Genomic DNA, 25,318 nt, shown 5'->3' on the forward strand with positions numbered 1-25,318 from the left:
TATATCACACGTACACAACCACACTAGGCCCCAATTACTATTGTTTGTACCCCTAAAAGGCTAGATGAGGAGTAGGGGGAGTATGGAACAGGCAGCACCCTCAAACCTTCAGAAGTATGAGATGAACCCCAACAACTTGGAAAGGTGGATCTCTCTCACACGTACCAACACAGACTATCCCCCAATTTAACTGATCCCCAAAGGTTTTTGATTAAATAGCGGAATAGAAAATATGATCCAAAAAAAGTGTATGTATATCACACGTACACAACCACACTGGGCCCCAATTACTATTGTTTGTACCCCTAAAAGGCTAGATGAGGAGTAGGGGGAGTATGGAACAGGCAGCACCCTCAAACCTTCAGAAGTATGAGATGAACCCCAACAACTTGGAAAGGTGGATCTCTCTCACACGTACCAACACAGACTATCCCCCAATTTAACTGATCCCCAAAGGTTTTTGATTAAATAGCGGAATAGAAAATATGATCCAAAAAAAGTGTATGTATATCACACGTACACAACCACACTAGGCCCCAATTACTATTGTTTGTACCCCTAAAAGGCTAGATGAGGAGTAGGGGGGGTATGGAACAGGCAGCACCCTCAAACCTTCAGAAGTATGAGATGAACCCCAACAACTTGGAAAGGTGGATCTCTCTCACACGTACCAACACAGACTATCCCCCAATTTAACTGATCCCCAAAGGTTTTTGATTAAATAGCGGAATAGAAAATATGATCCAAAAAAAGTGTATGTATATCACACGTACACAACCACACTAGGCCCCAATTACTATTGTTTGTACCCCTAAAAGGCTAGATGAGGAGTAGGGGGGGTATGGAACAGGCAGCACCCTGTAATCTTCAGAAGTATGAGATGAACCCCAAAAACTTGGAAAGGTGGATCTCTCTCACACGTACCAACACAGACTATCCCCCAATTTAACTGATCCCCAAAGGTTTTTGATTAAATAGCGGAATAGAAAATATGATCCAAAAAAAGTGTATGTATATCACACGTACACAACCACACTAGGCCCCAATTACTATTGTTTGTACCCCTAAAAGGCTAGATGAGGAGTAGGGGGGGTATGGAACAGGCAGCACCCTCAAACCTTCAGAAGTATGAGATGAACCCCAACAACTTGGAAAGGTGGATCTCTCTCACACGTACCAACACAGACTATCCCCCAATTTAACTGATCCCCAAAGGTTTTTGATTAAATAGCGGAATAGAAAATATGATCCAAAAAAAGTGTATGTATATCACACGTACACAACCACACTAGGCCCCAATTACTATTGTTTGTACCCCTAAAAGGCTAGATGAGGAGTAGGGGGGGTATGGAACAGGCAGCACCCTCAAACCTTCAGAAGTATGAGATGAACCCCAACAACTTGGAAAGGTGGATCTCTCTCACACGTACCAACACAGACTATCCCCCAATTTAACTGATCCCCAAAGGTTTTTGATTAAATAGCGGAATAGAAAATATGATCCAAAAAAAGTGTATGTATATCACACGTACACAACCACACTAGGCCCCAATTACTATTGTTTGTACCCCTAAAAGGCTAGATGAGGAGTAGGGGGGGTATGGAACAGGCAGCACCCTCAAACCTTCAGAAGTATGAGATGAACCCCAACAACTTGGAAAGGTGGATCTCTCTCACACGTACCAACACAGACTATCCCCCAATTTAACTGATCCCCAAAGGTTTTTGATTAAATAGCGGAATAGAAAATATGATCCAAAAAAAGTGTATGTATATCACACGTACACAACCACACTAGGCCCCAATTACTATTGTTTGTACCCCTAAAAGGCTAGATGAGGAGTAGGGGGGGTATGGAACAGGCAGCACCCTCAAATCTTCAGAAGTATGAGATGAACCCCAAAAACTTGGAAAGGTGGATCTCTCTCACACGTACCAACACAGACTATCCCCCAATTTAACTGATCCCCAAAGGTTTTTGATTAAATAGCGGAATAGAAAATATGATCCAAAAAAAGTGTATGTATATCACACGTACACAACCACACTAGGCCCCAATTACTATTGTTTGTACCCCTAAAAGGCTAGATGAGGAGTAGGGGGGATATGGAACAGGCAGCACCCTCAAACCTTCAGAAGTATGAGATGAACCCCAACAACTTGGAAAGGTGGATCTCTCTCACACGTACCAACACAGACTATCCCCCAATTTAACTGATCCCCAAAGGTTTTTGATTAAATAGCGGAATAGAAAATATGATCCAAAAAAAGTGTATGTATATCACACGTACACAACCACACTAGGCCCCAATTACTATTGTTTGTACCCCTAAAAGGCTAGATGAGGAGTAGGGGGGGTATGGAACAGGCAGCACCCTCAAATCTTCAGAAGTATGAGATGAACCCCAAAAACTTGGAAAGGTGGATCTCTCTCACACGTACCAACACAGACTATCCCCCAATTTAACTGATCCCCAAAGGTTTTTGATTAAATAGCGGAATAGAAAATATGATCCAAAAAAAGTGTATGTATATCACACGTACACAACCACACTAGGCCCCAATTACTATTGTTTGTACCCCTAAAAGGCTAGATGAGGAGTAGGGGGGGTATGGAACAGGCAGCACCCTCAAACCTTCAGAAGTATGAGATGAACCCCAACAACTTGGAAAGGTAGATCTCTCTCACACGTACCAACACAGACTATCCCCCAATTTAACTGATCCCCAAAGGTTTTTGATTAAATAGCGGAATAGAAAATATGATCCAAAAAAAGTGTATGTATATCACACGTACACAACCACACTAGGCCCCAATTACTATTGTTTGTACCCCTAAAAGGCTAGATGAGGAGTAGGGGGGGTATGGAACAGGCAGCACCCTCAAACCTTCAGAAGTATGAGATGAACCCCAACAACTTGGAAAGGTGGATCTCTCTCACACGTACCAACACAGACTATCCCCCAATTTAACTGATCCCCAAAGGTTTTTGATTAAATAGCGGAATAGAAAATATGATCCAAAAAAAGTGTATGTATATCACACGTACACAACCACACTGGGCCCCAATTACTATTGTTTGTACCCCTAAAAGGCTAGATGAGGAGTAGGGGGAGTATGGAACAGGCAGCACCCTCAAACCTTCAGAAGTATGAGATGAACCCCAACAACTTGGAAAGGTGGATCTCTCTCACACGTACCAACACAGACTATCCCCCAATTTAACTGATCCCCAAAGGTTTTTGATTAAATAGCGGAATAGAAAATATGATCCAAAAAAAGTGTATGTATATCACACGTACACAACCACACTGGGCCCCAATTACTATTGTTTGTACCCCTAAAAGGCTAGATGAGGAGTAGGGGGAGTATGGAACAGGCAGCACCCTCAAACCTTCAGAAGTATGAGATGAACCCCAACAACTTGGAAAGGTGGATCTCTCTCACACGTACCAACACAGACTATCCCCCAATTTAACTGATCCCCAAAGGTTTTTGATTAAATAGCGGAATAGAAAATATGATCCAAAAAAAGTGTATGTATATCACACGTACACAACCACACTAGGCCCCAATTACTATTGTTTGTACCCCTAAAAGGCTAGATGAGGAGTAGGGGGGGTATGGAACAGGCAGCACCCTCAAACCTTCAGAAGTATGAGATGAACCCCAACAACTTGGAAAGGTGGATCTCTCTCACACGTACCAACACAGACTATCCCCCAATTTAACTGATCCCCAAAGGTTTTTGATTAAATAGCGGAATAGAAAATATGATCCAAAAAAAGTGTATGTATATCACACGTACACAACCACACTAGGCCCCAATTACTATTGTTTGTACCCCTAAAAGGCTAGGAGTAGGGGGAGTATGGAACAGGCAGCACCCTCAAACCTTCAGAAGTATGAGATGAACCCCAACAACTTGGAAAGGTGGATCTCTCTCACACGTACCAACACAGACTATCCCCCAATTTAACTGATCCCCAAAGGTTTTTGATTAAATAGCGGAATAGAAAATATGATCCAAAAAAAGTGTATGTATATCACACGTACACAACCACACTAGGCCCCAATTACTATTGTTTGTACCCCTAAAAGGCTAGATGAGGAGTAGGGGGAGTATGGAACAGGCAGCACCCTCAAATCTTCAGAAGTATGAGATTGTGTTCACTGTACCCCACAAAGATTGAGTTCACTGCACCCCACAATGATTGTGTTCACTGCACCCCACAAAGATTGTGTTCACTGCACCTCACAAAGATTGTGTTCACTGTACCCCCCAAAGATTGTGTTCACTGCACCCCACAAAGATTCTGTTCACTGTACCCCACAAAGATTGTGTTCACTGCACCCTAAAAGGATGTTGTTCACTGCACCCCACAAAGATTGTGTTCACTGCACCCTAAAAGGATGTTGTTCACTGCACCCCAAAAAGATTGTGTTCACTGTACCCCCCCAAAGATTGTGTTCACTGCACCCCACAAAGATTGTGTTCACTGCACCCCAAAAAGATTGTGTTCACTGTACCCCCCAAAGATTGTGTTCACTGCACCCCAAAAAGATTGTGTTCACTGTACCCCCCAAAGATTGTGTTCACTGCACCCCACAAAGATTCTGTTCACTGTACCCCACAAAGATTGTGTTCACTGCACCCCAAAAAGATTGTGTTCACTGTACCCCCCCAAAGATTGTGTTCACTGCACCCCACAAAGATTCTGTTCACTGCACCCCACAAAGGATTTTGTTCACTGCACCCCAAAAAGATTGTGTTCACTGCACCCCAAAAAGGATTTTGATCACTGCACCCCAAAAAGGATGTTGTTCACTGCACCCCAAAAATGATTTTGTTCACTCCACCCCAAAAAGATTGTGTTCACTGCACCCCACAAAGATTGTGTTCACTGCACCCCAAAAAGATTGTGTTCACTGTACCCCCCAAAGATTGTGTTCACTGCACCCCACAAAGATTGTGTTCACTGTACCCCACAAAGATTGTGTTCACTGCACCCCAAAAAGATTGTGTTCACTGCACCCCAAAAAGGATGTTGTTCACTGCACCCCAAAAAGGATGTTGTTCACTCCACCCCAAAAAGATTGTGTTCACTGCACCCCACAAAGATTGTGTTCACTGCACCCCAAAAAGATTGTGTTCACTGCACCCCAAAAATGATTTTGTTCACTGCACCCCAAAAAGGATTTTGTTCACTGCACCCCAAAAAGGATGTTGTTCACTCCACCCCAAAAAGATTGTGTTCACTGCACCCCAAAAAGATTGTGTTCACTGCACCCCACAAAGGATTTTGTTCACTGCACCCCAAAAAGATTGTGTTCACTGCACCCCAAAAAGGATGTTGTTCACTGCACCCCAAAAAGGATTTTGTTCACTGCACCCCAAAAAGATTGTGTTCACTGCACCCCACAAAGGATTTTGTTCACTGCACCCCACAAAGATTGTGTTCACTGCACACCAAAAAGGATTGTGTTCACTGCACCCCAAAAAGATTTTATTCACTGCACCCCAAAAAGATTGTGTTCACTGCAGCCCAAAAAGATTGTGTTCACTGCAGCCCAAAAAGATTGTGTTCACTGCAGCCCAAAAAGATTGTGTTCACTGCAGCTCACACACAGAAAATATCGATTGTAGTTTGTAGAACACAGTTTCCCTAAAATTCAGCAGACTCTGTCCCTAACAGGATTGAGAAGAGATCGTAGATCAGGATTGAGTGCAGATTCACCCCACCCCCCACACAGCAATATCGATTGTAGTTTGTAGAAGACACTGACCCTATAATTCAGCAGACTCTATCCCTAAAATGCCTACAACTCGCCCTGCCTAAACACTCCGACCTGTCCCTCAATTCTATCCGGACACAAATGGTTTTTTCCTGCCTATCTTTCCCTAATCAGCAGCCAGCACATTGATGTGTGCTCTGTCCCTTAGCTAAGCAGCAGAATGACGCTGCTGCGGCGGCTGCCTCGAACTTATAAAGACTTGGTCACATGCTTCAGACGGCCAATCACAGCTACTAAGACATTTGCAGGCATGGCTGGGATGGCTTAAGGCACACCAGTTAAACGATTGTTGATTGGCTGTTGAAAGCCCGCCATGAAAAGAGCGCCAAAGCATGCAAAACCCGGAAATAAAACGACCGAACACGGATTTTTACCCGAACATACAGTAAAGTGTCCGTGTCCGTGTTCGGGTAAAAAAATCCAATTATTCGGTACGAACACGAATAATACAGTCCGTGTTCGCTCAACACTACACCCTACCCAATAATTCCTATGCATTTGGCAAAAGCGAGTTTTTTTTGGGAATTAAAAATTCTCAGTCATGCTAATATCTTGCTTTTTTAGATTTGTGATGGTAGTGTTGCATTAAGTAGAACATTTTTTACTCAAGGTATAGTAGTGATGGATATTTGCTTCATTGAATGTCTTCGCTATCCCCATTGACAAGTAATAACATCTATCTACTGAAAATGAACATTTACTGTTACCTTTTCCATGTGATTTACAGTAACTTGCTTACCTTTGCACTTCTCATCCAATCTTATCCACTGGATGCACTGTGGTAAATATTCAGAATTACACTGTCTATCTGGACAGTAACACGTTTGGCTACGACAGCTGACATTTCCAGGACAATCCTTATCATCTGTACATTTATCTGTATGAAAACAAGTTTTTTTTGTGAATATTTACAAGCAATTTCACTGTGACAATGATGCAGAGTAATTCTATTTAAAAAAAGTATAGTTGGACAGAGAAAGTAACAGTTTAAACCCTTCTAATGTTTTTTTTTTTTTTCCAACCATCTGTGCACTGCTGCGCAGATTACACTTAAATTTCTGTCCTTTGGACACAATAGGAATTTACAGTAGATTAAATCTCTCCAAAGTGAGGGTAATTCTCTCTGAAACAGTGGTTACCAGTATCTCCACTGGATATTGAATATATGTTTGGATGACAAATCACTCTCAGTCTGGTAGAAAATGGTCACCATGAGGAATAAACAGATTTTGGCTTCCCCAGGCCCAGATAGCTTTTCTAACTGCCAACATAAAAATATGCATGCAGCACCCTCCTGGATAGGTGCTAGAGAGAGAGTATAGTTTTGAATCATTTCTGCTTACCAGAGGGATTGCAGGTAAATCAATATTGTTCTCTGCCTATCACAGAGCAGGATCTGCTATTAAGGTCTGCTCAATGTGCTCAGGTGCAACTCAGTCTGTCTGAAGAGTGTTTCACACTGGTCCAATAGGGAGGCATATTGGACAGTGGGAGGAAACCTGACAAATGCTTACACAGGCATTTAGTACAGCCCTGGTGATTTGACAGAAGAAAATGCATGCTGGGATATTGTATAAATGCCAGGAGCACATGTGCTTGGGGGTCCTTTCAGCTGAAGAGCAGAGTCCCGAAGGGAGGGGATGGCTGCCTCCTTCTCTGCAGAAGTACCATGCGGCCTCAGTTGGTTGACCTGAGGGCCTAAAGAGATAGAGAGGAACTGAACCTGCAGGTCCTGTAAAGCTGACTGGAAGGGGAGACGCTGGAAGAATCTGTTTCTGCAGTACAGTGAATAAAGATCTGTGTCAAGGGGCCTGACCTGAGGGGGGCCACCCCTGCAGCTAGAAGAGTCAGTGGATGGGTGTCAGTAAAGGGGATGCTAAAAAGTATCCTGAAGATAAATTAGATCACCAAGTCTATTGCTGGTGAAAGATCAAGAGACTTAACACTTTCTATGCATGTGGCAGTATGGTTTAAGCAGTTCCACAAGCAATCTGGTGAGGCCAAGTGAGAGTTGTCCTTATCCAATGTACATAGTTCCAGTCTGAGTATCCCACTATTCCCTTCTCTCATCCAAGTTCCACAATAAATACTAAAAAAACAATACCCCTTGACTGTTTATTGTGCAACGAGCCATTGGGAGTAAGAATGAATGTGTGAACTGTAAACTAAGTGACTGTTTGCTGGTAAGCAGATGAGGCCCAAGAAGTCATCATACAGCAAGCCCTATGAGGACAGTGCTACATGCAGAATTACTGGCTTCACCTTTGCCCTTTTATTGTCATTCACACAAAGGGGAACAATTGAGCTAGTAACTAGCTTAAGCTAGTAAAGATTATTGGATGTTGCTAAATTTAGACAACTTTAACCAAGTTATTTGAGCTGCTTTTTTGGTTGGGATTTAAACACATACCCCTGGTTCTATGCCCTTCTCTATCATATTTTTACTCTTTGATCTCATGGCATAGGTTTGTTTATTAAATATAATTTGAGGATACCACCCACGCCTTTAGCCCCAATATTTGGTAATTCAATATTTCCGCCCAGCCTTAGGATTCAATCATTTTAATGATTAATAAAGACTTCTTAAAAATCAGAGATTTTCTAACTCAAGATAGTATACCCAAGCTGGATTTTCCAACTAGCTCCTAACAACATTTTTCATTTTAAATAAATCCAATTCTTTCAACGTCAAATGACCTCAAACCACAAATATGGTCTTAAATTTACCCAATTCAAATTTTTAGGTAACTATTTTGATGCACTCAGAGGTCATATTTTAAAAAGTGAACTAAGCCTTTCATTTCTCTGACATGCCAATAGGTATGGGCATAGTAATAGCATACAATTTCCTAGCAGCCAAGGCAGCTATCGCCCAGGGTTGATTAAAAAACAATGGTCCCAAACACAAGTTCAACTGGATCATGATTAATGATTAAATACTCATAATCCTAAATTAAGCTAAATTTGATCTAATGTGGCAGCCCTGGATAGAATATAACTCGGTCAGGTGACCAGAAATAAGAGAATTAAAGATGAGTGGGATCTATGATCTATTTTTATTTACTTATATTCTTTTATTTTCATCTTCACTTTTCTTACAATGGATTGATTTATTATGGTATGATAAATATTGATCAAAGATCTGCACTACAAGGTGAATTTCTACATAGAACTTCGAACTCTACCAATGGCTTACTTATATTAAAGAACACTTGTATAAAGTTTAACCAACTTTGTCATACAGTAATTATTATATGAGTCTAGCTCAAATAGCTCTTTGTTGGCTATCACTGGTCATAATCGATTGGATTTCATATTCCTTTATTACGTTTTATACCTATGTTCAATTACTGACTATGCATACAAATTTTAGATGTGAAATAGTAGACTGACAATGTGTATGCTTAAAGTATATGTGAACCCTTACCTTGTAAAACAACCCATTCAGTTCATAATATAAATGAAAGGCATTTATACATATAAAAACCATATAAATTCCCTTTTTTCTCTTTTATATAAGTGATCACATGCCCTTTGTTTCCAGTTGCATAGGAGCTGAAGGAGGAGAAGCAGCAGTACACTGAGCTTCCCAGTGAAAGGCTGTGTAGGGGGGTGGGGACATGTCAGCACAAGCCTGATCATAAGATTATCTCCAAGCATAGCAAGAAAACTTACCATGCTATGCTTTCAACCTAGTGTGGTCAGTTTTTAATAGAAAAGCAAAGGGACTGGAAGGAACTCTAGGAACAAAATGTTATGGTAAACAGACACTTTTGCCCTTCGCTAGCGGCAAGCAGGACACAGGAAAATCTCCATGAGTACCTTTATGACTAAGACTGGGCTTATAGGTGTTCTCTGACAGGGAGAGAATACAAGTAAATTATAGCACATACAAGAATCTCTTAAAGGCAAGGCTGCTCCATTATAACAACTTAGTGGGGATTCTTACAACTGCCCATTCCAGAATGGTTCTCTTTAAGCTACTCAAGAATGAGCAATTGAGAAAACTCTTTAAGCTCAGGAAGGCCTTTGAACTCTGAGAGCACAGCAATATCTTACCTGTACAATAGAAAAGATCTTTATTGTTTTTCTTCCTAATGAATGACGAGGCGCAAACACATGGAGAGCTGCTTCCTTCTCTTGCACAGAGTGCTGGTGGTTTAATGGAATAAAAAAAGTCAATGTGATGTAGTCAATAGTGTAATAATAAACATGGTGAAAGAAATTATGGGGTGAGTCACGCGCTGTCTGGGGAAATAAATATTTTGAATAAACTTTTCCCAGATGCTGCATGTATCAATACTGGCAACCAGGCAGTAAGCAGCTAAAAGTGAAGGGTGGGGGTATACTGCACTTCTGGGAAGTGCTTAGGCTGGTCTAATAATAAATATTAAATAAAACTACTTGTGTAATACAAAATTGTGGATAAATATAAATTAAGATCCCTCAAGGAAGTGGGGAAGAAAAGTAAATTGATGTTGGTTCATATATCAATAAGTAATATTAGTGTAAAACCATACATAAATAAATAGTGGAATTAAGTACTCTAATCTTCATATAAAAACATCAAGTGTAAAGTGAATTAGTGTAATCCATAATTTAAATAGTAAGATATAAATTAACACTCTAAACTTAAAAAAACTCACAATTCATCCAGTGACAGGTAAAGTGCTCAGTGCATTAAAACAAACTGTGCTTGAAAAAAATCACTCAGTCCATTATATATATATAACAGATACCCAGCGAAATTCGTAAGTATATAAACTAAATAGTCCAATGATATATGCAGATAAAGAGATTATATAAAGGTGTTGACCCTCCACCTAACACCTGCAAACTAGTGGGGTGCTTCTTCTTCTCGTGTACCCCTCTGGGTGTGCTAGTCGCTCACCTCAATTACTTAGATCATGCGCCTTATCAGAAATCCCCAGGGCTCATCTCCACTCCTGCTCTGTTGTTCAATGAGTGACGGTATTCACACTGCCTGGGATGGATCAGCCTCCATAGGGGACAACATTTTTCCGTCAAAATTGATGTCCGCCTCTTCCTGCAATCCTTGAATGCAACCCACAATCACCAGTGCTGAAGGCACAATGAAAGATCATGAATGTGGTCCTGAAAGACAGCTCCTTCCTGCAGACCAACAGTTCCAGTGGTGTCCGAGACTTTAATGATGGGGAGACAGTTATAGGTGTCTACCTGTTGCTCCTGTGTAGAAAAACCTTTTATGAGGTACAGCTCACATATAGTTTGTTCAACTATGTATTTATCTTTTTGCCTGCAGTTCACCTCCAAGTAGGATGAGTGCAATGTCTTTTTTCTCAGTGCATATAGCAGACAAACGTTGAGCCTTGATGACAATCCTTATCATATGGATCTCAGCTATCATCTGGTCTGGAGCTCCACTTCTAGGCTGAGGTAGCTTTACAGATAAGTGGACTGATGTTGATGAAGTGGGTGCCTGTATTTCACTGAGAAGATTTTAAACCTCCTGTGGATAAGGCAAATGTGTGAGCCAAGATACAATGTAACGTGATGCTACCCCGAAGTGTACTCAGCAGAGTTGGCCATCAGCCAGAGACAATTTTGGATAATCTTATGCAACAGTGTTATGCAACTGACTGATAACATTGGTTTGAACTGGATCAACTTCTAAGGAACAGGCATGGTTTATGAACTTGGACACCAACTTCAAGCACAGTTTGTTTTAATGCACTGAGCACTTTACCTGTCACTGGATGAATTGTGAGTTTTTTTAAGTTTAGAGTGTTAATTTATATCTTACTATTTAAATTATGGTGTCAGGGTTATTTGGGGAGATTTAATTTCATAAGAAGAAAATGAAATGTTATATTTTGTTATGTATATGAAGCTATGACATCCATTTTTGTCAGGTTACTAAAAGGTTAAATCTCCTTTAACAGAAAAATGCCTGTTCAGGAAATTCTTATTCAACAGGTTTTACCCCAGACAGGCTGTGTTGACCTAGGATAATAAATAAATAGTCTGTTGACTTTCTTTAGACAAAGACTAGCTGACGCTATACCAAGGTAATCCTGTTTGTGTGGGATCATAAAACACTGGTCAGGTATTCTGTGTTTAAATTCATTTAAAAATAGGATTTACAGATACGTTATATCTTATATGTAAAGTAATATTAACACTAAAAAAAATATATATAACTTGCATACATAGATATGTAGAAAATTGTTATATATTACAATTGTTTCATATTTTGCTAAATTCTCACTTTACTGATTTTGATGACTCATGACATGACAACAAAGAAAGACTTCATGTTAATCCTTGTAAGTGGTAAAGAATCATAAAACTTTTCTGGCCTTGCCAGGTGTTTAATTTAGAAGGTCTGGATTGTAAGCTCTGGGTCAATATAAGGTTCGAAGTTTATTTGTAGGCAAATAATGCTGTCATACTGAACCTAAGAGCAATGCAATACTGCCATTTTTGCTGACTACTACGGTAATTGAAGTCTTAGGTTTAAAAAGTAAAATCCAATATTTTTTAAATAAGATATATTAAATATTAGAATGGTGTTACCAAGATTAATTATTTATTCAGATACCTGGTGGATTAAATGGACATGTCATAGATGAAAGCATGGTTACATTTTTATGTTGTTTTATAATAGTCTTAAATGGAGAAATCTTTATTTAATTTTAATATACTGGTTGACCAAGAGGTGTCACCCTATGACATCACCAGTTAATGAATAAGATGTTCCAACCAATGATGATCATGTTACTCCCTCTGGGTTTAACTTATGGTAATTTTAATAGTCCTTTGTTCTATACCATATAAAAGCCCAGATGAGAGAGACACATGACACATCACATTTTGCCCAATATACATCACACTTACAACATACACGCTATTACAACCATGCACAAACTCATCTACACAGACTCCATTTCAATGCATCATGTATCTGAACCTTTGAGGGACGCCAAACGAAGCTCCTCCCTAATTGGCCACCATCTTGGAAATGCAGCCATCTTAAGGAACCTGGTAACTACTATTCTAAGCTAGCGGCCATCTTAAATATGGTAATTATGCCTTGCTGTTTATTTGATTATTATTCAATATTGTTTATGTACTTCCTTAAATGTTTTACATTTCATATTTAAAGGGTAACGAGAGTACAATCCCAGCCGTATAAACCATATGTAGATTTTTCTCTAAAGAGATGATTTTTGTTTTTATAACATTTTTATTAATATCAGATTAAGCGCATTATTTGCGATTTTAAGTCTTCCGTTTTGCATGGCTTATTCTCACTTCATCTGCAGTGAAATGATTATCAGGTTGTGCATTGCGCAGACAATTGTGGTCTGATTGTATAGTATACTTAAATATGGTTTCTACTACATCTGGGAAATGGTAATCTTGCTTTCGTTTCACTTTAACTTTGTTTCAGTTTCACTTTCATTATTGAGCTACACATCACATTGCATTTATTGTTTGAAGTTTGTATTTTTGTAAAGTTATCTTTTTGTGTCATCTCAAGTTTGATCATTTATCGTGATTACATGTCTCGTGAATAAAACTTTTATATATTCCGTACTGTAGACTGTTTTCACTAAGATTGGTATATGCTTTTAAAAAGAAATTAATCAATAAAAAGAATTCGCTACATATTGATTTATGGAATAAGTTGAGATTCTCCTTTCACACAGATCTTTGCTTATTATTAACCATAAATAGACACTGTATATTCAGAGCAGTATAAACATTCTGACATAATGGAGGCACAGCTAGATATTATTAATTATTATTAATTATTAATTCTGACAATGGATTACACTAATTCACTTTACACTTGATGTTTTTATATGAAGATTATAGTACTTTATTCCACTATTTATTTATGTATGGTTTTACACTAATATTACTTATTGATATATGAACCAACATCAATTTACTTTTCTTCCCCACTTCCTTGAGGGATCTTAATTTATATTTATTCACAATTTTGTATTACACAAGTAGTTTTATTTAATATTTATTATTAGACCAGCCTAAGCACTTCCCAGAAGTGCAGTATACCCCCACCCTTTACAATAAACATGGTGACTTGTATGACCCTTCACTTGTACAGAAGTCAAAGCTTTTGGCCAATGCCATACATACAAATTTGGTCAATTGGATGTGTCCAACTCTGGCCCCTTCTAACACAAAACAAGGCTCTTGCTGTATGCCCATTTGCCAGGACTTCTGTACTCAGGGGACAGTGCTTACCTTAACCTGTCTTTACTATGGGTCAAATCTCACTACTAGGGGCACATTCTGCTCTCTCCCTGCTGAACTGGAACACTTCTTGTGGGATCACCTTCCCCTTGAAGACAGACAAAGCTTGATTGCTTGTATTTTGTTCATCAAACCCATATCCCTCATGTTCCCTATCTTTCAATCATTAATTCACCCGGAACTTTCCTCTTCCTTATGGAGACAGGGATAACTTGAGGCTCACACATCTGGACTGCAGAAAAAATCCTGAACTGTAGAAATCTGGCCTTTCATTTTAATAATTATTGCTCTCTTTCCCTATTTTAGTCCAAAATGTGTCAATAAGTTGAAAAGACAAACATGGAAGACTAAGGGCTGTAAAAAAAAAAAAAACAGTTGATAGACATTATGGACAGGGGTTAAAATCCCGGTGAAATAAACAAAAACACTCAAAGTTCATTTCAGAAATAGTTCTTCTCCATCTTCTCTAAGTTTAATAAAAAGCACTAAGCCACGTCAAGGCTGGAGATGAACAAAACCGAACAAAATAGATTTTACAAAAATAAAAAGAGAAAACAGGGCGCCAGGTCAGTGCAAGTAAAAACAAAAACACTTTATTTCAACATCCACTTACATCTAAATAACTTGTAGACTGCATGTAGAGGTTCTGTGGTATCGTGTGGTGTGTGGTAATCCAAGACGACAGACAGGGTGGGCAGTAGGGCTGCTGAGGATGTCTGGACCCACTGAAGATGACAGCTGGGGCTAACGGCATTAGCAAACTCCAAGGCTCCCACCACCAATGTAACCGAAGGTAAAACAGCCCCATAGAGAGACCACCGCTCACACAAGTCCAGACCCGCCGCATAAGAGAGCAGTAGAATGGTAGGGTCACAGGCCATCACGCACCACTACTGGCTGCAACAAGACAGGTCACACAAGCTGGGGAGGGAGCGGGCTGCAATGTGTTTCTGAGACCCCGCCTTCTTCTTCAGACTGACCCACCCCCCCAGAGTATATAGTATATATTCTCCCCCTCTGTTTTACCTTTGGTCACTTGGCAGTGGGAGCCCTGGAGTTTGCTAAAGCCGTTAGCCCGAGTTGTCATCTTCAGCAGGTCTGAACATCCTCAGCAGCCCTCCAGTCCACCTTGTCTACCATCTTGGATTACCGTCTTGGTATTCCACAGCACCTCTACATGCAGTCTGCAAGTTATTCAGATGTAAGTGGATGTTAGAATAAAGTATTGTTGTTTTTACTCGCACTGACCTGGTGCCCTGTTTTCTCTTTTTATTTCTGTTCTCGAGGGAATCCCATACCTCAACAAGGAGCTGTCGTCTTGTGAGTGTTCTGTCCAGTCACCACCTGCCATTTTTCCCATTGGCCCTGTTATCCTGGTTCTCAGCTATTTATGGACTAAATGGACTTAAAATGCCATAATATGTTTTCATTATTATTATTTTTCTTAGTTTCTTTCAGTCTGCATATTTTTACTTTTTTTTAAAAAAATATTTCCATTTAATCACATATAGATCTCATCTAATGTCAGTGAGCGCTGATTCACTTATTTTCGGTTGGTGAATTGTTTGCAAAAAAGATTTTACAGTGGTCATAATGCAGTAAGGAAAATCGATGAAATAACGAGGAAGTGAAAAGGGCTGCCTTTTTCATATACAAAGGCAGGAAATCAAAGAAGTCCATTTCACGCCTTTGTAAGAAAGTCTTTTGGATTGCTCTGTACCCTGAAACTGTCATGAAACTGAGTGAAGCTGAGCAAAGAACTCGATACTGGCATTGGTGCAAAACAGCCTATTTAAAGCACAAAATTGCCTAGAGAAGTGGCTAGCCTGCTAACCTGACCTGATCTGATCTGCACTTCTGATTTCCCTTGTACATTCTAGCTTTTCTCCTGACCTTTTTTGGACCCGTAGCAACCTTCTGTTGCTGACCCTGGCTTGAGTTCCTGACTTTCTTTTGTCTGATAACATGTTACCTTCACTGCTCATTTGATCTTGACCTTGGCCAGGACTGTAAAGTGGAACTTCACTCTCTCAATCAACAACAACTATTTTTAATCCTCATTCTGCTAGCATTATTAAACAGATGGGAAATTATATCATATTGACTTTTTTTACACTTTTTTCAGTTACTTCCTGTTTTTCTTGCCGGGATGTCATACAGCAGAGGAGCGAGTTCTATTTTTATTGGCAACAAGTGAAGAGCGCTGTTCTGGAGATATTAAGCCTGTGGGGGGGGGGGGGGTAACTGCTTGTCTGCCAAACACACGAGTGTGAGGCAAATAGCTCCAGTGAGTGCATATCTTATAGTGTTTTGGTGCACTAATAGTGTGGTGTGAAGAACTCATCACTCTTTGGAGGACTGCTCTTTTACACTTTGACATTTCTTGCACTTTATTTATGGACTTTTCTTATATATGTATGCAGGCGGTCCCCGGGTTACAAGCATCCGACTTACAAACGACTCCTACTTACAAACGGAGGGAGACAACAGGAAGTGAGGAGAAATCTCCCCCTAGGAAGGGAAATTCACTCCTGTAAGAGTTCTCATGGGAAAAAGGTGTCTCCACTGAAGCTTTATCACTAATCTTTGTTTTCACAACAACCCAACATTTTCAAAATCCGGTTGTCATTGAGACAGAAAGTGATGTGAAATTTTCTGAACAGGGGTAGAGACAGCAAAAGAAATGGTATAGGTGTGTTAACCCTTCCCTATGCTAACCAAAAAACTTATGTAGCACCCTCCAATATAGGTGATAGGAAGAGAGAGTAGTTTGTTCTGCTTGCTTAACAGGGGAGTAGCAGGTAAAACATAGTCTGCTCCATCTGCTTATCAGGGGAGCCTGATCAGTAGTTATGCCTGTTGCATGGATTCATGTGTGATTCATCTGGGCTGAGGGAGTGTCCCAACTGTATCCAATAGGGGAACCTGTTGGACAGTGGAGGAAACCCAGCTAGTGACACACAGGCTTTGTATCTATCCCAGTGGGTTGGCACAAACAGGGGTGCATCCTGGGATATGTTATAAAAGCCAAGGGCACATGTGACAGGGTGTCTTTGGGCGGGAAGCCAGGTCCCAGGAAGAGGGTGACGGCTGTCTCTTCTCCTGTTTGCTGTGGAAGGTGGTCACAGGCGGTTGGCCTAGTGAACCAGGAGTGTGGAGCTTAGCCAGGAGGTCCAGGAAAGCTGACAAGGGAGCTGGAGGCAGAGCAACCTTGGGAAAAACAGTGTCCGTGAGTACCGGGAAGCTTGCCAGGGGTCTGCCCAGGAAGGGGACCACTCCAGTGGAGTGTCAGTGGACAGGAGTTCAGCACACACAGCAAGTTAGACCCTGAAGAGTAACTTAAACAGGATCATACTTTCTATCTTCACTTCAGTGGCAAGGTGAAGCAGCGGCCTTGCTGCACACACTACAGTCAGTTGTCCTCAGAATTGTGCATAGTTCATAGTTGGAGTATCCCACTCATCCCTTCTCCTATTCCAGTTCTAAATAAAACACAAAAAAAACAAATCCCCTTGACTGTTCATTGTCTGAGCCAAGCATTTAAAGTGATAAGTTTCCACAGACTGTTGCTATGGGTAACCCAGGGGAATCCAGAAAGTGCAATTCTCAGCAGTCCTCTAGAGGGCAGTGCTACACGTAAAAAGTATTCTTTTGGCTGGAGCTACATGTAAAAAATGTACCAGTTCCGGCTTACAAACAAATTCGACATAAGAACAAACCTACAGTCCCTATCTTGTTTGTAACCCGGAGACCGCCTGTATGTGCATTTTATTTACACTGTGGTGATTGTTTCATCTTGTTTCATTGATGTTTTTATATTTTGATGCTCACATTCACTATCTATGATTGCTATGTTTGTAATTAAGCGTTAGTAGTCTTTTTACTTATTATACACTATTGCGCCTCTTTTCACTTATAGTGTTAGTTTTAGGTGACAATATTTATATCAATTTGTCTGTGTTGAAAGTGGCAGCTACACATTTACACCTAATGGGCCATACACACTATAAGATTTTCTGAAGACTTTTTCTTTTAGACTTACCAAAACCATATAATATGAGGTCAAACCTAAACACTTTCAATTTGTATGCAATCTGGCAGGCCCTTGCACTACACAGAAAAGGTAAATCTGAAGGAAAAAGTCTTCAGAAAATCTTATAGTGTGTATGGCCCTTAATTTTATTTTATATATCACGTTCAATTGTTTTACACATTTAATTTTCTTTGGCGTAGTGGTGGATTGGTGTTTTTTACTTGGTAGATCACTTATTCATATATTGTACTTAACAATCTTTATTAAGATAATGCATAAGTCTGAGTTTTGAACCTAATCTGATTATCCTGTTCTCAACACCATGCCTGCACTTTTCCTTTTCTCCCATCATTTTACCACCCTGACCTTGCCTCATTTCAGAATAGGCATATTTCTGCTAATTGATTTAACTGCAATAAAAAAGATATACAACTATAGCTTTAACATTTTGAAACTTAGAATATTATTATGACATTACCCTAAAATCAATTGAATTTTCATTTACATGCAACCCAACAGAGTGAAATATATTACCAGTACACTTTCCTCCTGGGTAAGTAATTGTCAAGCGGTCTTTGTCATTGTAGAATCCCTTATCACATGCGCAGTAGTATCCATTCCTGGTATCCACACAAGAGGAATTACTAGGGCAGTCATCTGAAGTTGGGGAGCACTTAGTAAAATTAATAGCTTTGTCAGGCAGGAACCGAATTCCTACAATACAGAAGAGAAAGAAGTTCTGTATGACTTACAATATAATACTATGCATATCACACTGAATACTTCTCTTATCTATTGTCTTTGTGTTGCTTCCATTCTGTCTGTTCCATTTTGCATAATTAAAATTGTAGCTATAATGCTTTTTGTTTCATTTAATGCATATTTTTCAAAGCTGACAAGTTTATAAAATGAAGATTGCTGCTTTTTAATAATATATATCAAAATGACAGCCCCAAATTTTATTTAGACATAGATCTTTTGATCCCATGACCTTTGATCTGCATGTAACATCTTTTAAAGAATCCTTACATGTAAAAAAAAAACCCTGTAAATTAAGCATTAACCAGTAGTGCTGGTTCACATTTCTGCTATGCGGGAACACTGCGAATATACAGCGTGTTCCCGCATCGCATCCGCACCCCTGGCAGTTCACACTGCCATATGCGATACGCTGGGGGTGTCAGTTAAAAGTTAACGATACCCCCAGATAAGATCGCATATCGCAGTGCGATCTGAAAGTTCGCACAGAATCGGAACCATGCGATCCGATTCTGCTGCGGACCAAAAAAAGGGTTCTGTACGAGTTGAGTGCGATTGCGGTGCGAATTCAGCAATACAAACTGTATGGCTGAATTTGCACCACACAGAGATCGCATGTCATTTTAGGAGCAGTGTGCTCCGAATTACATGCAATCTCTGTCATCGCAGAAATGTGAACCGGCACTTAGTTAACCTTAACATGCCCTACTGAACTCTTTCATGTCTTTTTGCCTATAGATTACACATAAAATAAAATAGTTTTTGCAAGACAATATTGCCAAAAGAAAGAAAGCTTAGTTTGTTATAGCTAAATAAACAGGCTCATGGTGGAAATATAAAAATTGCTCTGGTCCATAAAGGTATAAAGTATGAGAATGGATGTGGCTAAAACGAACCTTTACTGGCCTCTGTAGCTGCACGCAGTGTGGAATAATTCATTCTAAAAAATAACAACAAAGAACAATCCCTGAAGTCAGGGAACTCTGAAGTCAGGTTTTAGTTTTTAACTACTTCCAGCACCTGCTGTGAATACATTAGAGGGATGGCAGGTTGCCAACTCTATGCTGGCAGGAAAAAATAAGGAAAGATGAGCTTTATAGTACATGCAGCTAAAGTGATTAGTGGGGGCTTGTTTTAAAGCTCAGTTACTGCTTGTTACACCACCAGCATCCCTACATTCCAGCCAAAAATAAACATTTTCCTAAAGTCGTCAATGATTCCTATTTTTCTAAGTTTTCCCAGACTACTGGTTTTCAAACCTAAAATTTTTATCATTAAGAACAACTAACAATCCCTGAGTTCCCCTATATGTTAACAAAACAGAAAGCTTCCCTAACCACTTGACCTCTGGAAGGTTTACCCCCCTTCAGGCCATTTTTTGGGACACAGTACTGCCTTACTTTAACTGCCAATTACGCGGCCGAGCAACATTGTACCCAAATAAAATGTATGTAATTTCTTTTTCCCCACAAATAGAGCTTTCTTTTGGTTGTATTTGATCACCACCTTACCTTTTATTTGTGCTACAAAAAAAGGCACAGAATTTTGAGAAACAAAAAAAAAAAAAAAACTATATTTTTTACTTTTTGCTATAAAACACATCCAATAAAATTTTTAAAAAAAAAATCGAATTTCTTTATAAATTAAGGCCAATATGTATTTTGCTACATATTTTTGGTAAAAAATAAAATCCCAATAAGCGTATATTTATTGGTTTGCACAAAAGTTATAGCTTCTACAAACTATGGGAAATTTTTATAAATGAATTAATTATTTATTTTTCACTATTAATGGCGATGATCAGCGACTTTTAGTGGCACTGCGATATTGTGGCGGACATTCTGACACTGACTGACACTTTTTGGGGACCAGTGACACTAATGCAGTGATCAGTGCTAAACATATGCACTGTCACTGTACTAATGACACTGGCTGAGAAGGGGTTAACATCGGAGGCGATCAAAGGGTTAACTGTGTGCCTAGCCAGTGTTTTACTATACTATTGGAGGTGCTTTTACTAGGAGAAGAGAGTGAATTTATTCCCTGCTTTGCAGGAACACAGGATCCATCCCTTCCCTCCTGTCAGAACAGCAATATGTCTTGTTTACATAAGCAGATCACCGTTCTGCCTCTCTGCCTAATGATTGGCAGATGCCGGAGGACATCAGTACTGTGCACCTGCCAATCGGCTTCCGCTGTGTGTAATCACGTCGGAAGTGAGCCGGCGGCGGTGTGCATGCACACCCTCTGCCTGGGAGTGTCTGGTGCACAGTTGCCGCCCTGTAGCAGTAAAACTGCTAGAGGGCGAACCTGAAGCAGTTAATGCAAAATGTTTCATTCCATGCACATTCTGTGTTGTGTTGAACTGGATCAGGTTATTATTGTTCAGTAATATGCTGACATCAAGGGGCAGTTTTGGGCCACTACAAATTGTTTACTACGTGATTTCGGTCAATCTCTGTCTTCCCCGCCTGTTTAATGCTAGTTAGTTTAGTCCTAGCTAGACTCTCTCAGTTTTTTCCATGTTTCTTCAATCAGTGATACTTCATAGAGACAGGGTTTACAAGTGATTGTCTTCTTACACATCAAAGGGCTGGAAAAAACATCCTCTGTACTACACTTATCTGAAGTAAAGCTGTAATGGTTTAAACTTCCGAGTCCTATTGAAGAATTAAGGGGACCATACTGAACATACTGGCTCCAAGGCAGGGGTGTCCAACCTTTTGACCTTCCTGGTCCACATTGGAAGAAGAGGAATTGTCCGGGGACACGCATGAAATACACTAACAATAAGGATAGCTGAGGAGCAGAAAAAGTTGGGCAGATCACAAGGTAACAATCACTGATATAAATAATGTACCTATCTGAATAATAAAGCGTAATATTTTTGTAATATTTTTTATTATAGCAGTAAGGAGAGCAACATAAAACTAATGTGGTATTGGACTAGTGTAAATGCATTTTTACAAGAAAATACCCCATAACTTATAAGTGATCACATTCCCTCTGTTTTTAGCTGCAAAAGGGAGGAGAAGCAGCAGCACACTGAGCTTCCCAGGGAATGGCTGTGCAGCGGAGGCGTGTCAGGACAAGTATGATCATTGGCGGAGAGAGTACACTGAGTTCTCAGCACAGCTAGAGAACTATTACTAACCCAGGAGCCTGCATTCACTATATCTGGTCTGCCACAGTACACAGAACATGGAAAAGCAATCGTTTTATTAAATATAAAATGCTAAATAAATTTTCCCATCAGCAGTTTATAGCAGTCTTGTGACTTCTATCAGTGTCTGGTTAATCCGGTTGATGGTCCTATGAGGCTGTAGGACTCCTGACTCTCTGTCTGGACAGTTCTGATTGGCCCTGTGCTGATCAAATGCACTCTCTCTCGAAAAAAAAAAAAAAAAACTCTCTAGCAATACACACCAAACTGAGCATGTGCAGCTTGCCCCCCTTTGTTCCATCAAGAAATGGATTGGGGACACTGGAAGAAAGGGAGGATCAGAGAAGACAGGATCAAACAGACTTTTTTACACAATGCAGAGGATTAACCCCTTAGGATCCTGATGATCCTGGAATGATTTTTTACTGTTGTGGGTTTAGTAACACTTTAATTCACTTTTCTAAATAAACAGCCTTGAAAACAATACCAGTGTGCCAACTGTGGGTTGGATAGAAGAATACATAATATTTAAATGCAATATTTTATATTTAGTTTACCAAAAAAAAAAAAAAGAAATATATAAATTTTGTAATTGCATTTTCTACTCTGTCCAACTCTGCCCTTTAACCATTTGCCGACCGCTCACATTGAGCGTACTGCGGCAAAGTGGTTCGTTATCGTCTCGACTATCGACTTATCGTCTTATCGTCTTATCGTCTATCGACTCCTCCCCCTGTAGGCGGCGCTTGCGCGCCGCCGGAGGCTCGCTCCCGCTGTTTTCAGTCACAGCGGGAGTCGGCCCAGGGGAGGAGCGGCCGCCGCTCTTCCCCGATCGTCGGGGGAATCTAGTTTGGAGATCCGCCCACCTGTGTAAACAGAGCGGGCGGATCTCCTAAGTGACAGGGAGTGACAGATTGCAGGGTTCAGCATAGCTGAACATCCGATCTGTCCCTGACTCACTCAGTCACCTCCCCCCACACGTCAGTAAGCACCAGGCATACATTAACCCCTCCCTCTCCAATAAAATTAACCCCTTGCCTGCAAGTGTCATTTTTACAGTAACAGTGCATATATATAGCACTGATTACTGCAGTAATGTCACTGGTAACCCCAAAAGTGTCAAAAATGTCAGTCAAGGGTCCGATCTGTCTGCCGCAATGTCGCAGTCCCGCAAAAAAAAAACGCAGATCACCGCCATTACTCGTTAAAAAAAAAAACACCAAAAATGACAAAAATCTTTCCCTTAGTTAGTAAACGCAATAACTTTTGCGCAAATCAATCAAAATACGCTTATTGTGATTTTTTTTTTTTTACCAAACATAGGTAGCAGAAAACAAATTGGCCAAAAATTTTAAAAAATTTTGATTTTTACATTTTTTTTGGGGGGGAATTTCATATAAAAATTTTTTAAAAATATTGTTATTTTTTCAAAATAAACGCTCTTTTTTTGTTTATAGCGCAAAAAGAAAAAATTGCACAGGTGATCAAATACCACCAAAAGAAAGCTCTGTTTATGGGAAAAAAAGGACGTAAATTTTGTTTGGGTATGGCGTCGCACAACCGCGCAATTGTCAGTTAAAGTGGCACAGCGCCGAATCGCAAAAAGTGGCCTGGACGTAAGACAGCAAAATCCTCCGGTGGTAAAGTGGTTAAACTGCTGGTTTGGGTGGGTTGTTATACTGTTTGGCTGTAAAGTCAGACAGGTCCATTGCTATTTAACTGCACACCTTAAAACACTCCTATGTCCTCCAAATCCTACATATCGGCTGTCTCTATCGGAACTGGTGGGCAGAGCTGGCCCAAGACAATGTGCTGCCTGGGTTCAAGAATAAAATGCTGCCCCCCCCCCAAAAAAAAAAAAAATATCCTCCACCAAAAGGCTCCCACATCCATTATTTTATATCATGATAATTGAAACAAAAATTAAATGTATCAGATTTACATGTAACAGCACCTTGTCTTTATGAAAAATTATATGACATACCACCATGTTACCGTCCCCCATCTTGGCGCCCTAGGGCATCCATGGGTGCGGTGTGCATCCCTCAGGGCCCATGTGCAGTGAACATATTGCTCCCATGGATGATATGCCACTGAGATATTGCTGTATAGGGGGAGAGCTAGGGCAGATTAGGGCACTATAGGGGCAGGCTACGGCTGTATAGGGGCGGGCTAGGGCAGTATAGGGGCAGGCTAGGGCGGTATATGGTTGGGCTAGGGCAGTATAGGGGTGGGATAGGGCAGTATATGAGCAGGCTAGGGCAGTATATGGGCTGGCTATGGCAGTAGAGGGGCAGGCTAGGGTAGTATATGGGTGGGCTAGGGCAGTATAGGGGCAAGCTAGGGCAGTATATGGGCTGGCTGGGGCAGTATAGAGGCAGGCTAGGGCAGTATAGGGGCAGTCTAGGGCAGTATAGGGGCAGTCTAGGGTAGTATATGGGTGTGCTAGGGCAGTATAGGGGCAAGCTAGGGCAGTATATGGGCTGGCTGGGGAAGCATAGAGGCAGGCTAGGGCAGTATAAGGGCAGGCTAGGGAAGTATATGGGTTGGCTAGGGCAGTATAGGGGCAAGTTAGGGCAGTATATGGACTGGCTAGGGCAGTATAGGGGCAGGCTAGGGCAGTATATGGGCGGGCTAGTGCAGTATAGGGGCAGGCTAGGGCAGTATAGGGGCAGGCTGGCCAGTATAGGTGCAGACTAGGGCAGTAAAGGGGCAAGCTAGGGCAGTATATGGTTGGGCTATGGCAGTAGTAGAAGCAGAGCTCTTCATGTCTGCTCGGGTGTTTATCAACCAGTGTTAAACTTGGGCCCAGCAACTATGAGTATGCATGTTGAGGGCAGCAGGGTGGCCTTTTTACAGGGCAGCAGAGCGGCCCCCCTAAATGACACACAAAACTGCTGGAAAAAAATTCTTGGGCATCAATTTTCCGCCCCTCTCAAAGTGGCTCATGGGTCCAAACCATCCAATAGACCCAGCGGGACTCATGGTAGGGCCAGTCCTGCTGGTGGGAAATGTACTGTATATTACAGAATGAAGTGTGCTTTAACATGACTCTAAATATACAGCATAGTATTAATAGTACCAAATTTAAAAGCATGTATTTTTCTGTAACTCACCTGTCACACGAATACAGAATATTACAACGCAGGCACCTGAGGAGATAATCACAGAAAAAAAAAATTAAAGTTTATTAAAATGAATTTTTTTTTACAGTGTTTTCTGTGTCTTGGGTAAACTCATTCTATAATTTATGGCCTTACAGGGTTATGACTGCAGTTCCTTTACAGTTGAAAACATTTAT

At 40.5% G+C, this 25,318-nt stretch overlaps 1 protein-coding gene across 3 annotated transcripts in view; it reads right to left on the reverse strand.

Moving 5' to 3' along the window:
* The window catches only part of LOC309554171 (adhesion G protein-coupled receptor E3-like), a 162,127-nt gene that overhangs the window by 115,758 nt on the left and 21,051 nt on the right, over positions 1 to 25,318 (reverse strand). For all 3 annotated transcript variants that reach the window (XM_082255788.1, XM_082255787.1, XM_082255786.1), the window contains exons 2-5: positions 25,134 to 25,169; positions 18,630 to 18,809; positions 9,857 to 9,949; positions 6,537 to 6,674 (exon numbers count right to left, since the gene is read on the reverse strand). In XM_082255788.1, coding sequence (XP_082111914.1) covers positions 6,537 to 6,674; positions 9,857 to 9,949; positions 18,630 to 18,809; positions 25,134 to 25,169 — 447 coding nt within the window. The remainder of the gene's footprint in view (positions 1 to 6,536; positions 6,675 to 9,856; positions 9,950 to 18,629; positions 18,810 to 25,133; positions 25,170 to 25,318) is intronic.

The sequence above is a fragment of the Pelophylax lessonae genome (assembly GCF_965119305.1).
Source record: "Pelophylax lessonae genome assembly, chromosome: 4".
NCBI lineage: Eukaryota > Metazoa > Chordata > Amphibia > Anura > Ranidae > Pelophylax > Pelophylax lessonae.